The sequence below is a fragment of the Bos grunniens genome, chromosome 18, assembly GCF_055505025.1.
Source record: "Bos grunniens cultivar Pamir isolate PY7600 chromosome 18, Bosgru_T2T1.0, whole genome shotgun sequence".
NCBI classification, from domain to species: domain Eukaryota; kingdom Metazoa; phylum Chordata; class Mammalia; order Artiodactyla; family Bovidae; genus Bos; species Bos grunniens.
The window spans coordinates 53695823-53718972 of NC_141182.1; the positions used below are offsets into that span (position 1 = coordinate 53695823).

The 23150-nt window shown below is 49.2% G+C and overlaps 1 protein-coding gene across 1 annotated transcript; it reads right to left on the minus strand.

Annotated features, from left to right (window-relative positions):
• Nucleotides 1-5905: 5905 nt before the first annotated feature.
• On the minus strand, nt 5906-7530 carry NANOS2 (nanos C2HC-type zinc finger 2). Its single transcript, XM_086353233.1, has one exon. The coding sequence runs from the start codon at nt 7403-7405 to the stop codon at nt 6989-6991; it is 417 nt and encodes a 138-aa protein (XP_086209359.1). The 5' UTR covers nt 7406-7530; the 3' UTR covers nt 5906-6988.
• Nucleotides 7531-23150: the final 15620 nt, after the last annotated feature.

Here is a 23150-nt window from a genome sequence, read left to right on the forward strand (position 1 = left end):
CTTGGCTGGTAAGGGGTGATCCCGGCACAGACATGACTTTAAGTACATGCGTGGAGGCAGAAATGAAGCTAGAACACGGGTTCTAGCTGGGAGGCAGGATGCTGGAGTTAAGTCCACGCCGAGAAATTTGTAGCTTACATCCTGCTGGAGTCCTCAAGGTCATTCAACAAACAGTGCTTCATTGATCATTCAAACAAATGTTTATTGAGCGCCTGCACAATTCTAGGTGCAGTGAATACAAATGACAAATTTTATACCTTCATGGAGTTCACTTTTTACTGGAGAGAGTGAGACACTTAGCAAAATAAAATATATAAGTGAAAAAGTGGTAAGTACTATGAAATAAATAGAAGTGGGCAAAGGGGTTGGGCAGTGTGGTGTGCATGTGTGTGTCTGTCTGTAATTTTAAAATAAGGTGGTTGGGGGAGGCCTCTCTGAGAAGGTGACATTTGAGTAGATACATGAAGGAGGTGAGGAGACAAGTGCAGTCAGAGGTAAGACTATAGCAGGAGGCTAGTGGACTGGAGAGGAGAGAGCCAGCAGGTAGGGTAGGGTGAGGAGACAGAGGTTTTCAGGGCCTTGTGGGTCACTGTAACGACTTTGGGTTTTACAGGAGGTGAGAGCCATGAGCAGAGGAAGGACATGATCTGACTGGTGTTAATAGTAGAAACTGACTTTAGGGAGCATGAGTGGAAGCTGAGGCCCCATGAAGAGGTAGTGGCTCAGGTGAGAGGTAGTAGTGGCTCCAACCAAGGCAGTAGCTGCTAGGGTGAGCAGAAGTGGAATTGGGTAGAGGGAGTGAAAGAGGAGTTGAGGATGACTCTAGTGTCTTTGGCCTGAGTAACGGAAGGATGGAGCTACCAGAAGCAAAGACTGGCAAAGGGCTACAAGAGGATTAAGAGTTTAAGTGTGCCCAAGTTGAATATCAGGTTGGCAGTTGAATATTTGAGTCTGGACTTCAGGGGAGAGGTTCAGTCTTGAGACAGGAATTTAGGAGTTGTCAGTGAATAATGACATTTAAGACTGGGAGAGGTTGGCGAAGGAACAAGTGTAGATAGAAAAGAAGTCCATGGCCTTAAGGCTGGGCACTCAGATGTAGAGGGCTGGGATCAGCCAAGAAGACTGAGGAAGAGCAGTCAGGGAGTGAAAGGAGATCCAGGGTGGTCTGCTGTCCTGGAGGCCGAGTGAGAAGTGCAAATAGAGGGTTTTATGGTTCAGTCGCTAAGTCTTGTCCAATTCTTTGCAACCTGATGGGGCTGTAGCCCACCACGCTCCTGTGTCCATGGAATTTCCTAGGCAAGAATACTGGAGTGGGTTGCCATTTCCTTCTCCAGGGTATCTTCCTGACCCAGGGATCGAACCTGTGTCTCCTGCACTGGCAGGCAGGCAGATTCTTTACCACTGAGCCACCTAGGAAGTCCAAGCAAGGAGGGAAGGGTTAACGAGGCCAAATGCTGCCTAGAAGCCAAGTTCAATGAAGTCTGAGAAGCGATCGCTGGGGCTGGTGACACAGAATTCATCAGTAATCCTGGAAAGGGCAATTTTGGAGGTGTGGTGGGGGCAGGAGCTTAATTGGGTGAGTTCAAAGAGAGGTTATAGAGAGAGCCAGTGTAGATGATCCTTTCTAGAGAGGAAATGGAGTGGTATCTGGAAGGAGGCTCAGGATCTCAAGAGGTTTATTTAAGATGGGAGATGTCGCGGTATGTTTGTGTGCCTATGGGATGATCCAGAGAAGGGGAGATTGATGCTCTGGAGGAGAGAATCACAGCCTCATGTCCTTGAGTGTGCACGATGGGTGGGACTCCGGCCACAAGTAGGGGTTGGTCTAAGGGGCCTGGGCTGTGCGGCCACAATAAACGGGGAGGGGCTATATGGGCACGGAGACAGGCAGGTGTTGATGTAGTGTCAACAGTGTTGGGAACATGTTCTCTCCTGGTTCCTTCTGTTGTCTCAGTAGCGTGGGAAGGAAGGTCAGGGGTGAAAACGAGGTGCTGAAGTTCTCGGAGAGAGAGGAGAAAGCATGAAATAGTGAATGGCCTGGGAAATGGAGACAAATAGAACCAGTTACTTGAAGTCATTGGATATAAAAGTGTTGAGTCCCCATGATTGTGTGTTCTTCTCTGTTCATATTTTTTTCTGCGGGGGTACAGGCGCAGAGTGGGGTGGCAAGCTGACTTTCACCAGGGCTGGGTTTAGATGAGGTCCCACCATGTGCCCCATGAAGGATCCATGAATCAGAGGCAGCCCATGCAAGGACCTTATAAGCAACATTAAGGAGCTTGAATGAGTCAGGATGGGCAGGGTGTGATGTGTGCGTTGGAAAGAACCCCGCCGTGGTGTGGAAGGTGGGTGGGAGAGGATGAGATTATTGGCCAGAGTAAAGGGAGAAGTCGGTGGGGGGAGGGCAAAGAGGGGGTGGGAGAGCCTGGGCCAGGGCAGGGACGGTGGGAAATGAATTGGGAGACATTTGAGAGGCAGGATATGCAGAGTGTGCTGACTGTCAGGTTGGGGACAGAAAGGGAGGTGTCTAGGTGACACCCAGGTCTCCAGCTCAGGTCCCAGTTGGGCGGATGAGGTCAGTTAGGACCTGGTGAGTATAAGGTGATCTGTGGGTTTGAACTGTGTCCCCAGCTCCCCCCCACCCCGAAAAAAAAATTGAGGTCCTATATGCATAGTACATCATGAGAAACGCTGGACTGGAAGAAACACAAGCTGGAATCAAGATTGCCAGGAGAAATATCAATAACCTCAGATATGCAGATGACACCACCCTTATGGCAGAAAGTGAAGGAACTAAAAAGCCTCTTGATGAAGGTGAAAGTGGAGAGTGAAAAAGTTGGCTTAAAGGTCAACATTCAGAAAACGAAGATCATGGCATCTGGTCCCATCACTTCATGGGAAATAGATGGGGCAACAGTGGAAATAGTGTCAGACTTTATTTTTTTGGGCTCCAAAATCACTGCAGATGGTGACTGCAGCCATGAAATGAAAAGACGCTTACTCCTTGGAAGGAAAGTTATGACCAACCTAGATAGCATATTCAAAAGCAGAGACATTACTTTGCCAACAAAGGTTCGTCTAGTCAAGGCTATGGTTTTTCCATTGGTCATGTATGGATGTGAGAGTTGGACTGTGAAGAAGGCTGAGCGCCGAAGAATTGATGCTTTTGAACTGTGGTGTTGGAGAAGACTCTTGAGAGTCCCTTGGACTGCAAGGAGATCCAACCAGTCCATTCTGAAGGAGATCAGCCCTGGGATTTCTTTGGAAGGAATGATGCTAAAGCTGAAACTCCAGTACTTTGGCCACCTCATGCGAAGAGTTGACTCATTGGAAAAGATTCTGATGCTGGGAGGGATTGGGGGCAAGAGGAGAAGGGGACGACAGAGGATGAGATGGCTGGATGGCATCACTGACTCGATGGACATGAGTCTGAGTGAACTCCGGGAGTTGGTGATGGACAGGGAGGCCTGGCGTGCTGCGATTCATGGGGTCGCAGAGTTGAACACAACTGAGCTACTGATCTGATCTGATCTGATCTGAACCCCTTCTTCAGAATGTGACCTTATTTGGAAAAGGGGTCCCTGCAGATGTAATTACTTAAGGTGAGGTCATACTGGATTAGGGTGGGTCCTTAAGCCAACATGACATTGTCCTTATAAGAAGAGAGAGACACACAGAGGGAAGAAGACAGCCCTGTGAAGAGAGAGGCAGAGATGGGAGTGAAGCTGTCAGAAACAAGGAAGGCCTGGGGCTACCAGAAGCTGGAAGAGGCAAGGATCCTGCCCTAGAGCCTTGGAAGAGAATGCAACACTGCCAACAGCTTGATTTCAGATTCCTAGCCTCCAGAACTGTGAGAGAATGCATTTCCAGTGTTTCAAGCCCCCCAGTTTATGGTCCTTTGTTATGGCAGCCCTTGGAAGTGAATACACTGCGCATCCACAGCAGGCACCCAGGATGCTGGGGCTCCATGAGTGTGTGGGCTGAGCGGCGAGTTGGGTCTAAATCTGGTCTGGAGCTTGTGCAGAGGCTGCTGGTAGGGAGCCATCAGCAGAGCAGTATGGAGCTCTTCAACAGTGAGGTGCTGGGGGAGGTTAAGGTCAGGGGACATTATTCCTCTGGCTCCTTGTGTCCTCAGCTCTTGTCAGAGCTCCCCTGCCACTTAATTATCTGCTGAATAAATGAAAATTCATAAAGAAACAAAACCAAACTTTGGTCACTAATTGTCTGTCTCCATCCTCTCCTCGGAGCCCCAGATCAGGTCTCCTGGACGCTTTCATCTTGGATGTCCCCAGGCACTTTGTATCTATCCTCCATCCCAGACTGACCTGAACATCTTCCTCCTCTCACTTCTCTGCTCTAAAGTGTGGCCCTCCACCTGTCATCATTGCTCTGAGTACTATCACCCCCTTGTTGCTTTCCATAACTCTTGCCCACCCTTTGCCAGAGTGCCCCACTTCCTCCAAGGCTCAACCTGCCCGTGCAGGCACACTACAGCTCTGGGGTTAGGGCATCCCTTCTGGCTGTTGTTTGAGGGATTTGGGGATCTCTGTTGTTGGCAGATCTGCATTTTTTGAAAGGACCTGTGAGCAGAGGTCTCTAGTTTTTTCTATGTAACTAGAGTATGTGAGCGGAGAAGGCAATGGCACCCCACTCCAGTACTCTTGCCTGGAAAATCCCATGGGTGGAGGAGCCTGGTAGGCTGCAGTCCATGGGGTCGCTAAGAATCGGACACGACTGAGTGACTTCACTTACACTTTTCACTTTCATGCATTGGAGAAGGAAATGGCAACCCACTCCAGTGTTCTTGCCTGGAGAATCCCAGGGACGGGGGAGCCTGGTGGGCTGCTGTCTATGGGGTCGCACAGAGTTGGACACGACTGAAGTGACTTAGCAGCTTAGCAGCAGAATATGTGAGAGCGGAGCCCAAGATGAATTTCAGAGTGCAAATGCACAATGAAGGTCAGATTCTCACCAAAGTCTGCAAGATTCTGAACCCTTTGCCTACCCTTTATGCCTCTCTGATCTTACTCGGCTGGGCTCCTGCTTCTTCTGCAAAGATTCAGTTCGACCTTAGGGCCTTTGAACTCACTGTCACCGATGCATGGAATGCCTTTCTGGTTTCCTCAATTTATCTGGACTCTGCTGAAGTGTCACTTCCACAGAAAGACCTCCCCTGACCACCTTCCATACAAAACAGCCCCTCCTTCACTCTCCACCCCTTTGCCCTGCCTCTTATCCTTCACTTCGCTTATCACCCACTTGATATTATGTTGGCTAAAATGTTCATTCCGGTTTTCCGAAGATCTTTAGAACCTGGACGAACTTTTGATTGTCACCTCACCCCCTTCTCCACTAGAATGTCACCTCCATGAGGGCAGGAGCCTTGTCTGCTTTGCTCATTGCTGTAACCAGCAATGTCCAGAACAGCGCCTGGCACAAAGTAGGGGCTCAATAAATAGGTGTGGAATGATGGGAAGAAAAAAAGCGCTGGTGGGAAGGAAAAAAGCGCTGGTATCATATGCAACGTTTTGTGGTTATGTGTATTCCCCCAGAGCAGGGAGCAGTCCTTTTGGTCACCTCTCCGATGGGCTCTGGGAGCCGAGTTTGAAACCACCACAAAATAGGTCCTGGATGATCTGGGTTCTAGCAGGGGTGGGAGGGGACCCTGGACAGAGCCCAGAAAAAAAAAAAAAGACTAAGAAAGGGATTCTAGGGTCGAGGTGGAGGCTGGGATTTAGGGAACAGTCCACAGGTGACCTGTGTCGGAAGATGTATGGGGAGGCACGTTCGTGGGAGGGACCCGGGTCTCCTTCCTGCCCCGCCTCCTGCTTCCCACGTTTTAGGACAAACTCGGGTATCCCCACCCTCCCCCTACCCCCAGCCTCGGAGGAAACAGACGTAGCGATTTCAAAGACAACCAGAAACGCGTTTTATTTATTCACTAAAGCTCAACACCCGGGCCCAGCCCTGAGCTAAAAACCAAACAACTTAAAAATCTGACTGGGGCTTTTCTTTGCCCCTAAAATAAAATCTAGGCGGTTGCCATTCCCCTCCGGGTATTAAAACCCCTTTTCTTTGGGAGCTTCGTTTACTAAACTGTTGGAGGTTGAAAAAAACACGGGAGGACAGAAAGGGCCATTTTACAAACTGTGGGCATTTGTGGGGGCGGGTGGGAGGTGGCGGAGAGATGCCCTCTCGCTACAGAAAAGACCCATCGGTGATTTGCCATCACCGTGGGGGCAGGAGCGCAATAAAACGGAATGAACGATGGGAAGAACAACGGGGGGGGGGGAGTTCAAGGGTACTGGCTCACCCCAAGGTTCTCCAGCCCCAGACAAGCTTGCGAAGACGTGGTGCCGCTCTGACGTGACCCCTCCTTCCCCCAGCTCTTGATGGATACGATGCTGAGGGCGGGACCCATCCGGTGCCATCCACGATGAAACGGTGGGTCTGCCGGTGGCCCCAAGGAGGCGGAGAAGGCTGATTTAAGTCAGAATCCCATGTTGAAGTTCTTGTGCTGGAAGGTCCACGCCAGCCTGTTTACTCTCTTCAGATTCTCAGGGGTGTCCCTGGGAGAGCACAGCGGAGTCCTGCAAGCCCAACGGTCCAAGAATTCCCCAAGGAATGGGACCCTGAGGGCTGAGAAGTCAAAGAGGCAGGGCAAGTGTCCCAGAAGAACTAAAGATCCATGGACTGTGGCCCAGGAGGAGCCACAGGGCTGTGTGGTCCAAGGCGTAGGAGATCCCGCTGCACCGGAGAATCCACAGACACTCGCAGACAAGAGTCCGGAGAGCTGAGAGTTCTAAGGGGCCGCGGAGTTGGCCTGGCTTCCCACTGCCTCCGTTGTTCCAGGATCCAGCAGGGATCAAGTACTGAGAGTCAGACATTCCAAAGGGCCGGACGAGTCCAGAGATGGGGAGAGTCCAGGGGCTTGGGAGGGCTGAACCAGGGAGGGTTGGGGCTGCAGCGGGTGGGTACCTGACGGTCTTCAGCGCTTGACCTTGCGGCCGGCTGAGTTGCGCCCACTGCGGCGGTAGAGAGACTGCTGCCCTCCGTTGAGTGGGCAGTACTTGAGTGTGTGGGCCTGGTCCCCGGTGGCCCCGCACAGGGGACATACATAATGCCGCAGAATGGGACACACCACCACGCCCTCCGGGGTCTTCAGCTGGTGTGAGGAGTACACGTGGCGAGACTCTCCATTGTGTTTGCAAAAGTTGCACAGGGTGGCCAGGCCCCCGCCGGCCCCGCGTCCGCCCTGCCCCTGATCCTGCTCCACATGGGGCGGGGGTCTCGGCTCCCCAGTCCCTTGGGTCTCCAACCCTTGCCCCCGACTCTGGATCAGTGCCAGCACCACTTGGCTCAGGTTGAAGTAGTCCTTCCACATGTCAAAGGGTGGCAGCTGCATGGCACCCGGGGGAGTGTTGGTGGTGGGTGGCTGGAGAGAAGTGGGCTGGGGGCCCGCAGACAGGAGCAGCTGATGGTTTTCAGGAGCAGAGAGGAACTGCACCCCCTTTTATATTCCCAAAGACCCTTCTAAGCAAAGGTGGAGCTTAGGATTTAAAGGGCCCACTCCTCACCTTTGATTCCTTCTGACTTTAATTCCCCATGGAGATGTGGAAGGGGGTCTTTCCTGTTGTCTCTGGTGCTTGCTGGGCCTGCAAGGTGCTCTGTGACCTCTGGAAAGACCCGTCTCCCTGGGCCTCAGTTTTTCTGTCCTTTCAACAAAACTTCATGTCTGCAAATGCCCCCACCCCCATCCTTCCTTGTTCCAGGGCTGGGGGCCTGCTCCCTCCATACACCCCAGAGCCATTCCTAATCATAACAACATAACCCCTTACGAGGAGCCAGACACTGTGCTGCACAGTTACATTCACAATCTGATCTCATTTTCACAGCAATGCCAGGCGGGTAACACACTTATGATCCCATTTTATTGACAAGTCACTAAAGCTCAGAGAGGAAAACTCAGTGGCCCAGATAACAGGTATGTGACAGAGCTGGAACTTTAACTCAAGGCCATGTGACTCCAAAGCTAAATGCTCTTCCTACCTATTTGGGGTTAAAATTTCATTTTTTATCACATCTGGAACTAGGAGCTACTTACTCACCAAATATCTACTAAGTGCACACTAGAGTGTTCAATGTTTTACAAAAATGATCTCTTTGAACCTTGTAACCACTCAAGGAGGTGGATACCATCATTTCTATTTTATAGAGAAGGACATGAGGCTCAGAAAGGTTATGGAGAGTACTCAAGGCCACACAGCAGGAATATTGCAGAGTAGGGATTTGCACCCAGGTCTGCCCCCAGAGAATGACACTGGGAGTTGATCTGAGAAGCAGCAGAGAACCTTGGTATGGCACAGTCTCCCTTAGAATGCCCACCTTTCCCCTTTGGGCTGGTATATTGTCCCAGATCCTTCCTGACCTTCATGTCTCCGGCCCATGTCACCTCCAGGAGTATTTCCTCCATCTGTGGTTCCCAGTTGGTCCCCTTGATCACTCAACACATAAATCATTGAGGCCCCTTATACTGGGCTCTAAAAACTCAGCAGCGACCACAGCTACTTTGTGCCTGTGTCATGAACAAGCAGTCCAATAGGGGAACAGCCAGCAAATGAGAATCAATAGACCATAAAGAGTCAACTATTAATAGATAGCCTGGACTGGGAGAGGGGGCCTGGAAGCTGAGACTACACGGAACAATCTTCCAGGAAAAGGAACACAAGCTCTGAAGGCATGAAGTTTGGGGACAGCAAGGGGGAAGGGGTGGCTAGAATGGAGTGAGGGTCCCAGATGAGGCCAGCTCAGTGTGCAGGGGCCGCTATCAGACTGTGATCTCCCCTAGGAGATGTTTTGGAATTGACGGGGGTGTTTGGGAGTTTGATACAGTGATTGGAGGTGTGATTAGATGTAAGACCCAGGGACCAGGAATGCTGAATGTCTCAACCATCCGTTCAACAAGGTCTGTCTCAGACTCCATTTAACTTTCCTCTGTCCCACTGGCTCAGGGGTAAAGAACCTGCCTGCCAATGCAGGAGACGAGGGTTTGATCCTGGGGTCGGGAAGATCCCCTGGAGAAGGAAATGGCAACCCATTCCAGTATTCTTGCCTGGGGAATCCCATGGACACAGAGGAGCCTCGTGGGCTGCAGTCCATGGGGTCACAAAGAGTTGGACATAACTGAGTAACTAAAGAACAATTACATTCCACTGGACACACATATGTGTAGGAAAACCCATTTATGATGAACTGAGTCTAGAGCTCAGCTATTTACATTTTTACATATATATATTTTTATATATATGTATATATCTATTTATATATATATATATTTCAGCTATATATTTTACATATAAACACTAAGTGCTTCTGGAATATTTTAAGGTACACTGACCTTTCCTGGAATGCAACGTCTGTGTCCATCATGGCCTGCCTGTTCTTGATTCGCTGAGAAATTGACCCAGAGTTGTTCACTCTTTCTAGAAGCCACATCACCCCACGTGCTGTTAACTGTGGTGACTGTCCAAACAACACGCAGATCATTCCTGTCTCATTCGTGGTGAGTCTACACAGAGATGCTATCTGCCTGAAGAGCTGCTGTTTAGAGTGGCCATGCCTGAGCATCTCTAGACCAAAATAGACAATTATTTGATTATAAATTGTTCCCTTTTTATTAATAGCCTGGTGGGCTACAGTCCACGGGGTCGCAAAGTCAGACATGACTGAGCGACTTCACTTACTCACTTAGGACTATTTTGGAAAATATTAATTTTGGTATTAATTTAGACATTAATTTTGGAAAATAAAATTTATGTTGGTGGGCTATATTATCTATGAGTTTAATTTCAGAATACCAAAGGGACATCTTAAAATGTTAGATATAGTGGATGTCAGATCTCACCTAGTTAAGAACCTGTGGGACTTCCCTGAAGGCACGGTGATTGGGAATCTGCCTGCCAATGCAGGGACACAGGTTCGATACCTGGTCCGGGAAGATTCCACATGCTGCAGAGCAACTAAGCCCTTGTGCCTCAACTACTGAAGCCTGCACCCTCTAGGGCCGGCGAGCCACAGCTAATGTGTCTCTGAGCCACAGCTACTGAAGCCCATGTGTCTAGAGCCTGTGCTCTGCAACAAGAGAAGCCACGACATGAGACGCCTGTGCGCCGCAACTAGAGAGTAGCCCCCACTCTTGGCAACTAGAGAGAGCTTGTGTGCAGCAATGAAGACCCAGTGCAGGAAAAAAATAAATAGAGTAGTGTGTACATGTAAAAAAATTACAAAAATAATGAACCTGTTATAAGGACTGAGACCATCCCATTGGTCTTTGCCTGCAGAGCAATAGGGAACCTCTGAAGGGTACAGGCAGGGGAAGGACATATGAGAAATACGTTTTAAGATGTTCCTCTGGTTGTTGTCAGTTGAATAAAGGCAGTGGGGTTGTTCTCACTAGCTCGTATCATATCGGTCTAGTCAGAGAGCCAAGTCCGAACAAAGTCTGCTGAGGACTTCCTTTTGACAGACATTATATCCCTCGGTGGTCCAGTGGGTAAGAATCTGCCTCCCCAGGGCACAGACTGCGACTGTTTGTAAATAGCACAGTTTGGCTGTGGGGTATGGATATTCAGTGTTGTTGCTGCTGTTTACTTGCTTAAGTTCTGTCCAACTCTTTTGTGACCCCTTGGCTGTTGCCCACCAGGCTCCTCTGTCCACGAGGTTTCCCAGGCAAGAATACTGGAGTGGGTTGCCATTTCCTTCTCCAGGAGGTCTTCTAGACAGGGATCGAACCTGTGTCTCTTGCATTGGCAGGTGGATTCTTTACCACTGAGCCACATGGTAAGTCCTATTCGATGTTAGCCATGATAATTAAGACACAATTAAAGTAATAATCTCTCTCTTTTTTTGAGGAGGGCATGCCACACAGGGCATGTAGAATCTTCGTTCCCTGACCAGGGATTGAACCTGCAACCCCTGCATTTGAAGTGCAGAGACTTAACCACTGGACCTCCAGGGACGTCCCTGAGCTAATAATCTCAAGGGCACTTATTTACTGAGCATCTTCTTAGGCCCTGGACCATGCTCAGGACTCTACCTGGGTGCTTTCCTTGCTTCCTCCCCAAATCCTGTGAAGTAGGGTCTAGCAATGGCCCCATTTTACAGATAAGCAAAGAGAGGCTCAGACAGGCTCAGGGCTTGTCCAAGGCTGGTGAGTGGTAGGCTGGAACACAAACCCAGGGCTCGAAAAGCAAATTGAGCAAGAGGGACTTGCCAGGCCCAGGGTCAGAATAAGGTAGGAAACTAGAAGGGATGGGGCGATTGGAATGACAATGAACTGTCAATCATTGATGGACTACCCCAAGGCAAAAGAGCCCCGGCTCTGCCTTGTGGAAGAACGAGGAGGCTCCTGGAGGAACGAACCATCACAGGTGTAGGGGTCCTCTACAATAAGTGTTCTCCATAAAGTTACAGCCGAGATCTCCAGCTCTAGAGGCGTAAGTTCCCTGTGTCCAGCAGGGCCGGACCCAGGGACCCAGTCACTCTGGTCGCTGCAGCTGTGGCATCTGGAGGAAGTCTGAGAATCAGTAAGGATTCTTATTGATTATAACCTTGGGGCAGCAGTTTTGTGACTCCCCCAACAACCTCACCTATTGTTTGGAAACTCTTCATATTCTGGTTTTTTTTTTTTTTTTTGGCTGCCCCAGGTGGGCAAGCAGGATCTTCGTTCCTCAACCAGAGATCGAACTCTTGCCTGCTTCTGTGGAAGCACAGAGTTCTAACGACTGGACAGCCAGGGAATTCCCAGTATTTTTTCTTTATTATTTATCTTTGCCCAGATTGTTTTCTTCTAGGACTTTGTTACTGGGGCTATGACTATCCTTCCTCCACCCCCACCCCACCCCACCCCCATCCCTTCTCCAACCCCTACCCCCGACCCTGCCATGTTTTATGGGATAAGTAACTGAAGGACATGGCTCTTCAGACAAGTCGCTTTGGGTGCGGTTGCTGTTGTGTATTGAGAGAAAGTCAAAGATGATACTGATGAGAAATTCATCAGCCTGGTGTTTACTTGATCTAACCTCCACCCCCACAGCTCCACCTCACCACTCTCAACAGACCAGACTCCACAGCTGCCCTGTTTACTTGTGAGTTTCCATCTCAGGCTCATGTCTGCCAAAAACAGCTCATGGAGTGGGTGGAGGGAGGTTCCAGAGAGGGGTGGGCAGGAACAAGGGTAAGTCAGGAGAAGAGAAACCCTGAGAAAGAGGGGGAGAGACACAGAGGGGCAGCAAAGAATCTCAAAGGGACTGAAGGACACACCTGTGCAGAGACCAAGATGGGGGAGATGAAGACCTGAGTGAGATGCCCAGAGACCAAGGAGGTCACGGCCATCGTCCTCATGGTCTCCACTTACTGGGTGATGGCCTGTGCAGTTCAGGAAACCCTCAACACAACCCTGTCAAGTGGTGTTGTAGTATTCCCATTTTACAGAGCAGGAAACTGAGGCCCAGGGAAGTGACATCTCTCATCAATGTTATCCAGTTAGCCTGGACTTGAATCCAGGTGTGCAGAAAAAGGCACATATTCACCCTCACAGGGATTGAGAGGGACAGAGGTTCCAGGAGAGAGAGATGGAAATGAGAGGCAGGAAAGGAAAATAAAGTGGTTGGGTGTGTGGCCCCTGTGGCTAGAGGGCTTGAGTTAAATCTTGGCATGGCTGCTTCCAGATGTGTGGCTTTTAGCAAGTGATGTCACCCCTCTGGATTTCCGTTTCCTGCATTTCACAAAAAGGAAGAGCATTGAAGACCCCCTACTCTGAGGCTGTTTTGTGGAGGATGGCCGACAACACAGGTGAAGTTATTAGAACAGGTACACAGTTTTAGCCATCATTTCAAATTTTATTCCCTTGCTAAAGATTTGTAGAAGAGTTCTGGGCAGAGCAGAAGAGATTGTGCAGGCACTGAGAGATGGAGGAATATTTGCTCATTCATTCAATGAATATTTACTCACTACCTAACTCATGTCTGGCCCTGTTCCAGGTGCCAAAGATAAAGCAACAAACAAGAAATACAAAAATGGTTGCCTTTAGGGAGCTGGAATGTTCTAGAGAAAATGAATAAGATAGACAAGTGAAATATATCTCAGGTAAGGCTGTGTGCTATAGAAAAAAAAAAAAAAATAGAGGGTAGGGACACAGAGAGTGGTCAATGGGGACTTCCCCGGTGGTCCAGTGGTTAAGACTGCACACTTCCACTGCTGGGGGTGTGGGTTCCACCCCTGGTCGGGGAACTAAGACCTCGAATGCCACATTGTGCAGCCAAAAATGAAATAAATAAGTAATAAAAATTACGTTTAAAAGTATACATGTTTAAAATGTCCTAATCATCCCAACTTTCCAATAATGTCTTATAGCAATGTTTGATTTTTTCGTTTATATCCAGGATCCAATTTAGAATTCATTTAGTTGTATCTCTTCAGTCTCTTTTAATTGACAACAATTCCCCTTTTTTTCTTTCATGATTTTTTTTTTTTTAAGACAGCTAAGTAGTTGGTAGAATGTCGTTTAATTTGGGTTTGTCTGATAACTTCCTCATAATTATATATAGGCATTTGGAGCAATCATAGTACATAGTGCTAGCCTGTCCTTCTGTGCTAGGAGGGCTGTCACATGGGGGGGACACAGGACATCAGGGTGTCTGTCACTGGTGATGTCCTAGATCTCACCTCTGTGTACACTCCCTCTCCCCTTTGTCATTACCAAATATAATAATTGATGGGATAACCCTAGGAGGCTATGTGAAGATCCTGTTTAGGATACATTTTAACATTTTTTAAAAGTGCCTACCATCAGATGGGAGACAGAAATTCTCATTCTCACCAAGCAAACCTTTTAGCTGGGCGTGAAGTGGGAGGAGGAAGACAATAGACCAGCAAATAAGCGAATAGTTACGATGTCAAAGGTGACCCCTGGTGAAGGCAGGGCGTGTGTCTTGTTTACTGCTGAATCTGCGCCTAAAACAGCATCTGGCACATACACTCAGTAAAGACATATTGAAATGAACGAACGAACGAATAGCATTAAGTGCTATGAAGCTTTGTAAAACAGACTGTTTGTTAAAGAGGGGTGGGGTGAGGCAGAGTTTGAGGTAGAATGTTAGGAGTGTCAACCTCCCTGTACTTTATAAATGTTATATATATATAGCCAGTGCTGGGTCTTCCTTGCTGTGAGCGGGCTTTCTCTAGTTGCTGCGAATGAGAGCTACTTTCTACTTGCGATCCGTGGGCTCAGTTGCGGCTCATGGGCTCCAGAGTGCAAGCTCAGTTGTGACACAGGGGCTTAGTTTCCCCATGGCATGTGGAATCTTCCTGGACCAGGGATCGAACTCATTTCCCCTGTATTGGCAGGCAGATTCTTAACCACTGGACCCCCAGGGAAGTCCCAACATCTCTGTGCTTTTGAGTAGGAAAGAAGGGGGAAAGCAAATACAAAAGGTTCTTGAGACTAGACAACATTTGATATATTTGATGAGCAGAGAGAGTGCTGGGGGAGGGAATGGGGGCTCAGGGGAGCAAGTGAGGCTGAGTCCAGGTCCCCTCTAGATCAGGCTGGTGGGCTGGTCTGTGTAGTGTGACTCTGCAGACCACGTGGCTAGTGAGGACTTGAAGTGCGAACCTCTGAGGTGGGGGTGGGAGTTGTAAGCAGAGAGTGATATCATCTGAGGTCCCTTTCACCCTTGCTTAGACAGGTCATGTCTTTGTCTTTACCTCTGTGCTTCTCTCACCATTGGGGAATCTTATAAAAACTGTATGGAAACATATGCAATTTTGTGTGTGATTTCAGGGGGTTCACATCTGAAATGCTCAGGTGCAGACTGGTTGGGTCTGTGCCGCGCCCCTCACACAGGTCACCGGAGGCACGGCTAGTTATACTAACTCACATCTACAGAGGATTTAGTGTGTGCCGTGCTTTGCTCTGTGTGCTTTAGGAGCACGAACTCGGTGTTCACAACAACCCAGGGAGGAACGTCTTGGGAAGGTGCTTGGTGATCCTCGTTCTCCAGACAGGAAAATGAGAACCAGAGAGGAAAACTGCCTTTCCCACCATCACGCAGGTAGTCAGAGACAAACCTGCAGTCTGTGGTTTCAGCCATTGAGCCAGGAATCCCTCCAAGTTAATCTCGGTGATCCAGGACTCCGCGGGAGTATTCGAGTCTTAGTAAATCAAAGCGTTGACTGGCTTCACCTCCAACCTCATGTCTCACCAGCTGGGCGGCTTTGGGGAAGTTAACTTAGCCTCTCTGTGCCACCTTTTCTGTAAAATGGAGATAATCATAGTTTCTACTTCACAGGGCCTTGGAATTATTCAAGGAGATGGTGCTTGTCAGGTGTCAGGCATAGGGCTCAGCTTGTGGTGGGGGTTCCTCAATGTGGGCGGCCTATTCGATTCAGTGTGTCATTATGCAGTGTGTTCTGGGTGCTTCATCGTGTGCCAGTTGGATGTTATTATGTTCATCATCCTGTGCATTCCTGAGAGGTTGGAACCGCCACCTCGATACTTTCCGGATCTTCCACTCCCCGGACTAGTTACAAAGTGGGTTGCCATTGCCTTCTCCGAGTTACAAGATTAACCCTCTGCAACCTCTCTCCCATTCCAGCACAAGCCGGGCAAGGCCCGGAACCACGCCCCCTCCTCAACCCCCCAATCCCAGGGCTAAAGAAGTCAGCTACCTCCCCTGTCCTGAAGTCCTGCCCTCCTTAGTCACGCCCACAACCATTTGGCCACGCCCCTCATCGCTCCTCCAATCCCAGACATAAACTCGTTAAGTCACGCCTCCCTGTCAATTCCAGGTCTGGGTCCGCCCAAATCCGCCCAAGGAACGCCTATCCGGTACCTCTCCCAGTCTATCACCATGTCCTGTCCTCTTGCGTTCTACATCCCCACCGTCTCTCCGGGTGCCTCATTGCCCTAGACCTTGAGTAGTCACTATTTTGGATGGATGTGGGTCCTGGAGACTGTATTTGCCCTTGGAAAGGCGTTGCTGTGGGGGGTTGGCGAGGTACACCATTTCCTAGAGCCACATGAATCTCGGGGTCTTGGAGTGGTGTACGCAGAAGTAGTGAAGGTCACGCGCCCCCCAGACCTCTGTCCACCTCCACCCCCTTGTCCGTAAGTGACCTTTCAAAAATATCTCAGGAATCGACCTTCTGGTGGGCAGAGAAGAGCTACAGGCACGTGGAGATGTGGGGATAACCCTCACCAAAGGACAGGTGTCTGCTATATTCATCCTCAGAGTTCTACCCAATCCCTGGGATCCATAGCAAGAGAGGAAAAGATTATGATTGTTTTGTTTTTAACGAGGTGTGGTCAGAATTGGGTACGCTCCTTCCCATTGCCTCTAAGATATAGAACAAAAAAAAGGAAAAAACAAAAAAAGAAAATGACAATTCATCTATTAAACTCGACAAGTGAATTACATATAGACATTCCTCAGAACCACTCAGAGAGTGTGTGTGTGTGTGTGTGTGTGTGTGTAGGGTGGGGTGGGGGCAGTCAGACCTCAATAAAAAAGAGGAAAAGTGAGGGCGAGGAGGGAGTTTCTGGGCTCCACCTCTAACCACTCCACCCTGGATTTCTCTGTTTTTGGTTTTTTCTCTCTGGGTCTCTATCCTCCACCTTTCTGGGTATCTGTGGGCTCCCCCATCTCCCTCTCCCTCTGATTCTCCATCCCCTCCCTCCATCTTTGTTCTCATCCCTCTCTGGATCTCAGTCTCCTCCTGTCTCTGATTCACTTCTCACCCCTACTCAGTCTCTGTCCCCTTCTCTCTAGGTCTCTGTCCACTCTCCTGGGGTCTCTATACTTCCCTGTTAGTCTCTCTCTCTCCCATCCCTCTGTTTCCCCTTGTCTTGGTCCTCCCTGCATCTTTGTTCCCTTGTCTCTCTTAAGTCTCTATCCCTTAGTCTCTCTGAGTTCTCCCCCAATTCTCTCTGATTTCTGATCACTTCTGTCTGTATCTGGGTTTCTCTTTAACCCCAGTTCAGTCCTAATCTTAGCATAATCCTAGCCTTAACTGTGGTTTTCGCTATAACCAGAGTCTTACCCCTAACCCTCATCTTTACCCTTATTGTACACACTTAAATCCTAATCTTAACCATGATCATAACCCATACACCAGGGCTAGTTGTCGTCTTTACCTGAGTATTAACCCTGTTTTCAACCCCAACCAAACTCCACCAATATTGATTGCTGCTGCTGCTGCTAAGTCGCTTCAGTCGTGTGACCCCATAGACGGCAGCCCACCAGGCTCCCCTGTCTCTATGATTCTCCAGGCAAGAACACTGGAGTGGGTTGCCGTTTCCTTCTCCAATGCATGAAAGTGAAAAGTGAAAGTGAAGTCGCTCAGTCGCTCTTAGTGACCCCATGGACTGCAGCCCACGAGGCTCCTCCGTCTATGGCATTTTCCAGGCAAGAGTACTGGAGTGGGGTGCCATTGCCTTCTCCGATATTGATTGCTACTGATCCTTAACCTTAGGCTTTAGCCTGACACTTATTATTATTCCTGACCCTAACTGGAACTCCAGTCCTAAGCACTTTATGTGACTTCGAGTCCTCCCTGACTTCTTTTTCTTTCACTTCCCAAATCCAGTCTACCAGTAAATGCTGTCAGTGCTACTTTCAAATTCTATCAATATCCAATTGGGCTTCCACGGTGGCTCAGTGATAAAGAATCCGCATGCAATAGAGGAGATGTGGATTCAATCCCTGCGTTGGGAAGATCCCCTGCAGTAGGAAATGGCAACCCACTCCAGTATTCTTGCCTGGAAAATTCCATGGACAGAGGAGCCTGGTGGGTTATAGTCCATCGTTTTGCAAAGTATTGGACATGACTGAGTGACTGAGCATGTATGAATGTGCTATCCAACTATTCCTCTCCATCTCCAGAGCGGGCATTTGATCCAGCCACATGGACTATAGCAGTCACCTTCTCACTGGGCTTCTCCTGTTTATTTTACTCTCTTACTCCCCATTCCCTGCAGAATGTTTCCCACATGATGGTCTGAGTGATCCTGTTAAAACCTGAGTCAACTCACATCCCTCTGGTCAGAACCCTCCCATGGCTTCCTTCTCACTAGGAGTCAAAGTCTTGCATTGACCCACAAGACCCTAAATAACATGGCCCCCTTTGTCTCCTTTCTGACCCTATGTCCTTCCACCCTCCCCTTGCTCACTCTGTCCCAGCCACTCTTGCCTCCCTGCTATCCCACACCTTCTCTAAGCACATCCTACCCCAGGACCTTTGCATTTGCTGTTCCCGCTGCCTGGAATGCTCTTTTCCAGATAGCCACAGACCTGCTCCCACCTCTCCTTCAGGTCTTTGATCACATGTTGCATTTTCCATAAAGCCTTTCTATTCACCTTATTGAAAATCACAGTGTCCCTCCCTTCCAGCACTTTCTATTTCCCTTCTCTGCCTCATTTTTCTTTATGACATGTGTTATCATCTCGTGTACTGTATAATTTGGTTATTTATCCTTCTTATTGTCAATTTCCCCCAGTAAAGTGTAAGATCCTCAGGATAGGGAAATTTGTTGTGTCTTCTATTGCCCAATGTCTGGCGCATAGTAGGTACTTATTAAATGTTTCTGGAATGACTGTGTGCCTCCTGAGAAGGATGTAGCTCCATTTCCCTGCAGTTCTAAGATCATTGGGTAAGGGAAGAAGAACAGTGAAAAGGTAGAAGGTGGAGGCCGCCACAGTTTCCAGGAAGCAGGTTGAGTTGTTAGTTACATCTGACCCACTGAAGACTGGGCTGTGTTCCATACCCCTGCAGCCAACCCAGCTGGGAATTGACCAGCTCAGGCTGGGAATTCACCAAACTCTTTCAGTTCACGTTGCCCACCTGTTGGGGCTGGATTTTCCCACCTGCAGGGAGAGCAGCTGAGAAATTCCATAACTCGGGCCCTCTTTCTAGCTTGTCTGTTGAACTGGGGAGGGAAGGGCACCCATATCTTCCCTCCCTATAGTTCTGAGCCTCCACTTCAACGTAAATGGGGTGTGGGTCAAGAAAGAAACTCCCTTAAACTGGAGCTGGAATGGGGGAAAGAGGTGAAGGGGAGGCGGGGAAACCAGCAATGAAGAAAGAGAACAGAGAACGGGCTGAAATAAAGTCAGACGGTGTAAAAGAAGCAACAAACACCCAAACACAAAAACCAGATAAGAGACAGAAAGACTGTTAGAAACACATGCACATAGAAACAGAGACAGTCAGAGAGAGTGGGTGCAACAATGGGGACTCGGTGGACCCCCTCAACATCTTTTCCACTTAGTTTTAGCTATTTCATTCTGCTGTAAATAATCTGCCTGCAATGTAGGAGACCTGGGCTCGATCCCGGTCTTGGGAAGTTCCCCTGGAGAAGGCAATGGCTACCCATACTAGTATTCTTCACTCCCCCCACCCACCCACTCACTTCAGTATTCTTGCCTCAAGAATTCCATGGACGTAGGAGCCTGGCGGGCCACAGTCCATGGGGTCGTAAAGAGTCGGACACAATTGAGCGACTAACATACATAACGTACATACCGCGCTTTCTCGGGATTGCAAAGACTGGCAAGCTAAAAACTACATTTCCCAGAATGCCATGTGGTTGGGCGTTCCGGACGGAGGTTTAGGTTTCACCAATCAGATGCCTTCGCGGGAAGCTTGAATTTCCAACCAAGGTAAGTGGGGTGAAAGGCAGCCACGAGGCCCAGGCCTTGCCAGTGTATGTCTGGGAGAGCTGGTGTGGTTGTGGGGCCAGTGGCCGGCTTCCTGATCGCGGAGAGGAGAGCAGTTCCTGCCTAGAAGCTGTTTCTTCTGCCAGGTCCTGCCTGGGTCCCTTGTGTGTGCCTAGTTGCTCGGTCGTGCCCGACTCTGCGACCCCACGGATTGTAGCCTGCTAGGCTCCTCTGTCCATGGGGGTTCTCCAGGCAAGAATATTGGAGTGGGTTACCATGCCCTCCTCCAGGGGATCTTTCCAACCCAGGGATCGAACACAGGTCTCCTGAATTGCAGGCGAATTCATCATCTGAGCCACCTAATAATCCTCTTTCTGCTTAATTTTTTGGCTGTCACTGAGCAATAGCAGGTACAGAGACAAGGTAGAAAGAGAGCCAGACACAGGCAGAAACAGGAAAAGTGATCAGAGAGGCATGCTGAGACCTCGTCTTCTAGCAGAGCCTAGGAGAGAGACAGACCTTTCAGGGATATGATGGGATGAAATGAAAAGGAAAAAAGAAAGAGCGATGGAAAGGAGGAAGATGTGCTGAGTGAGACAGATATCCAGAGAAATACTGAAGGTAAGCTGAGGCAGAGAGGAGCATAAGCAGAGACAAGGACAGGGGAGCAGAAAGTGACACAGAGACCTTCCCTGAATGCTGGAGTGGGAGTGTTGGTAGAGAGGACCCGTTAGCAACTAAACGCGGGAAGGCATGGCAGTTGGAGGCAGGAGGATGGAGAGGATGCTGGAGAGGGAGGTCTCTGACTTGTCGGAATCCCCAAGGCCCTTCCCACCTCCCAAGTTTCCCAGAAGAATGATGGAGCATTCTTTTTACAGAAGGTCTCTTTTCCCAAAGCCTAGACCCAGCAAACTTCAACAGCCCTGCCCGAGGAAGAAGTTGTGACCCTAGATGCAGTCCTCACGTCTGTCAGTTGTCCCTCTGGTCTTACCCTGAAAGACCAATCCCCTGCTGACTTGGGAAAGGGTGACAATGGCGACGTAACCACTTTTGATGTCTGAGGCAGATTCCTGAGGGTAGTGGAAAGCTGAAGAACTAAGAGGAGTGGAGGCATCAGAGGGAGGCTTGAAGAGAGGGAGGCTTTGGGAAAAAGAGGGGGCCTTAGATACAGAGAGTTAAGGATAGTGAGACACAGAGATGGAGACCCAGGGGCATAGAGAGGCAGCGAGCCAGGCATGCTGGATTTAGGATTCCAGACGGTGGACTTGGATGACCCAGCTCCTCTGACTACCTCTGGTTTTATTGTGGTTACTCAGATCTCTCTCTGTTCTCCTCCCTCTAGGGTTGCCAGATAAAAATACAGGATGCCCAGTGACACTTAATATATTTTAAAAACCCTTCTGATTTAATTAACTTGGCCACACTGCAATGTGGAATCTTCCCTGACCAAAGATCAAACCTATGCCTCCTGTAGTGGAAGTGCACAGGACCACCCTTGAACTAATATTTTAAGAACTAATATTTTAGTAGATGGATGGCCCCAACGTGGCATGGGATATACTTATACTTAAGAAACTTTAAGTTTTTTTTAATTTGAAGTTTAAATCTCACTGGACATACAAGATTTTTATTTGCTACATCTGGCAACTGTCTCCATCTCTGTTTCTGCCTTGTTTCCGCTTCCGGTTTGCGCTTGGTTTCCCTCTCTGCCCGTCCACCTCTGCCACTGTTCACTCTCAATGACCTTGTAATGGCCTCTCAGAGCCACCCGATACCTCTCCCCCACATCCCCACCCAGGCCCCCCCCTCCCTCCATCCTCCCACCCCAGCCCTGTCTCTAGGGCCATCTCTCTCCTCCAGGCAACTCCTCCATCTTCTTTCTTCGTCTCTCTTCTCATCGAGGTTCCTCCCCTCAATTCTACCCCTCCCCTACCAGAGGAGAAGATCTAGAACCTTTGGGGAAGTTAGGAATGCCCCCTTACTCACCTTCATCCCGATTTCATCTCCTTTCTTTTCCATCTCCTGGACCAGAGAGGCCATGAGAGTTTTTCCAAGTCACACAGCAGAACTGAGACCAAACTCCACCTCCCCAGCCCCCAAGCCCCTCAACCCTTCCAAGTTTCCAGGTTCCTGGTGGAAAATTCCTTTACTTTTCCTGAAAATGGGCCTGGCTTGGTGATATTTCTGAATATCAGATAATCCTGGAAGGTCAGAGGCCAGGACCAGAAGTGCCTGTGGCACAAGGGACCAGAGACTTTTGAGCATCTATACTATGTGCTAAGAGTTGGGGATATGATGCTCAGCCTGTACACACAAGAGCTGTGACTTATCACAGTCATTGCCATGTCCCCAGGACTGAGAACATAGTAGGTGCTCAATAAATGTCTGTTGAATGAATGAATGAGTGAATGAATGAAAAAACACACCCCCAAGCAGTTGAAGATGCCTCTCCATGTCTGCCTTGCTCCTCATCCCCATGGATATCTCTTACTTTGTCCTAGCCTCACTCTCCTTTTTCCTCCCATCCTGTCTCTTGGTTTCTGCCCTCCTCTAGAATCATTTTTATTGTTATTTTTCAGCTGGAAGGGATAATCCAGTGAATATGATGTGCTAAGTACCATGTATCAGGTACTATGAAGTGATTTGCTTTTGGAGTCTTTCTGGAATATTCCAGAAGGTAAGTACAGTTTGATTAGGTGTTTTCCAGATGTGGAGATGGAGACCCAGAGAGAGGAAGTGAGGTGCCCTGATTGATCACACCACAATTACAGCGTGTGTGTGCTCAGTCATGTCCAACTCTCTGCGGCCCCATGGACTGTAGCCCGCCAGGCTCCTCTGTCCATGGGATTCTTCATGCAAGAATACTGGAGTGGGTTGCCATTTACTACTCCAAGGGATCTTCCTGACTCAGGTGGAACCCAGGTCTCTAGCATCTTCTGCATTGGCAGGTGGACTCTTTATCACTGCGCCACCTGGGAAGCCCCTAAACCCATCTTTTTTGTCTCTCCGCCCCAAACTTCATCTTTCCTCTTGCCCAGCACATCATCACCTGCCAAGAGGCATCTCTGACACCTCCAAGGTGTAAGGATGTTAGCATTAAACATTTACAACACGGGTTGCAAACAAAAATGCATCCAGGGGCCAGGCGTGGGACACAAATGGGCAGTAAGGGGGCTGAGACTACCTGCCCCAGATGTGCGGGTGACTGCCTCACCGCCCATAATGACCAGGTGACAATCAACACTCAGACCACATCTGATTTCTCAAGGGGGGCCCATCTGCAGGAGAAGTCTCCCAAGGTTTAAATGCTGGCACCAAATTCACAGGAAATCCTCTTCAGGCTGAATGAGGTGATGTGTGCACCAGACCTGCATGCAGGCCGACGGTTTGCAACTCCTGAATTGTTCTCAGTCCCATGTGCCGGGCTCTGGGCTA

What these genes read in the sequence shown, in the direction of transcription:
- NANOS2 (XM_086353233.1), bottom strand. Translation starts at nt 7,405, where the DNA reads ATGCAGCTGCCACCCTTTGACATGTGGAAGGACTACTTCAACCTGAGC.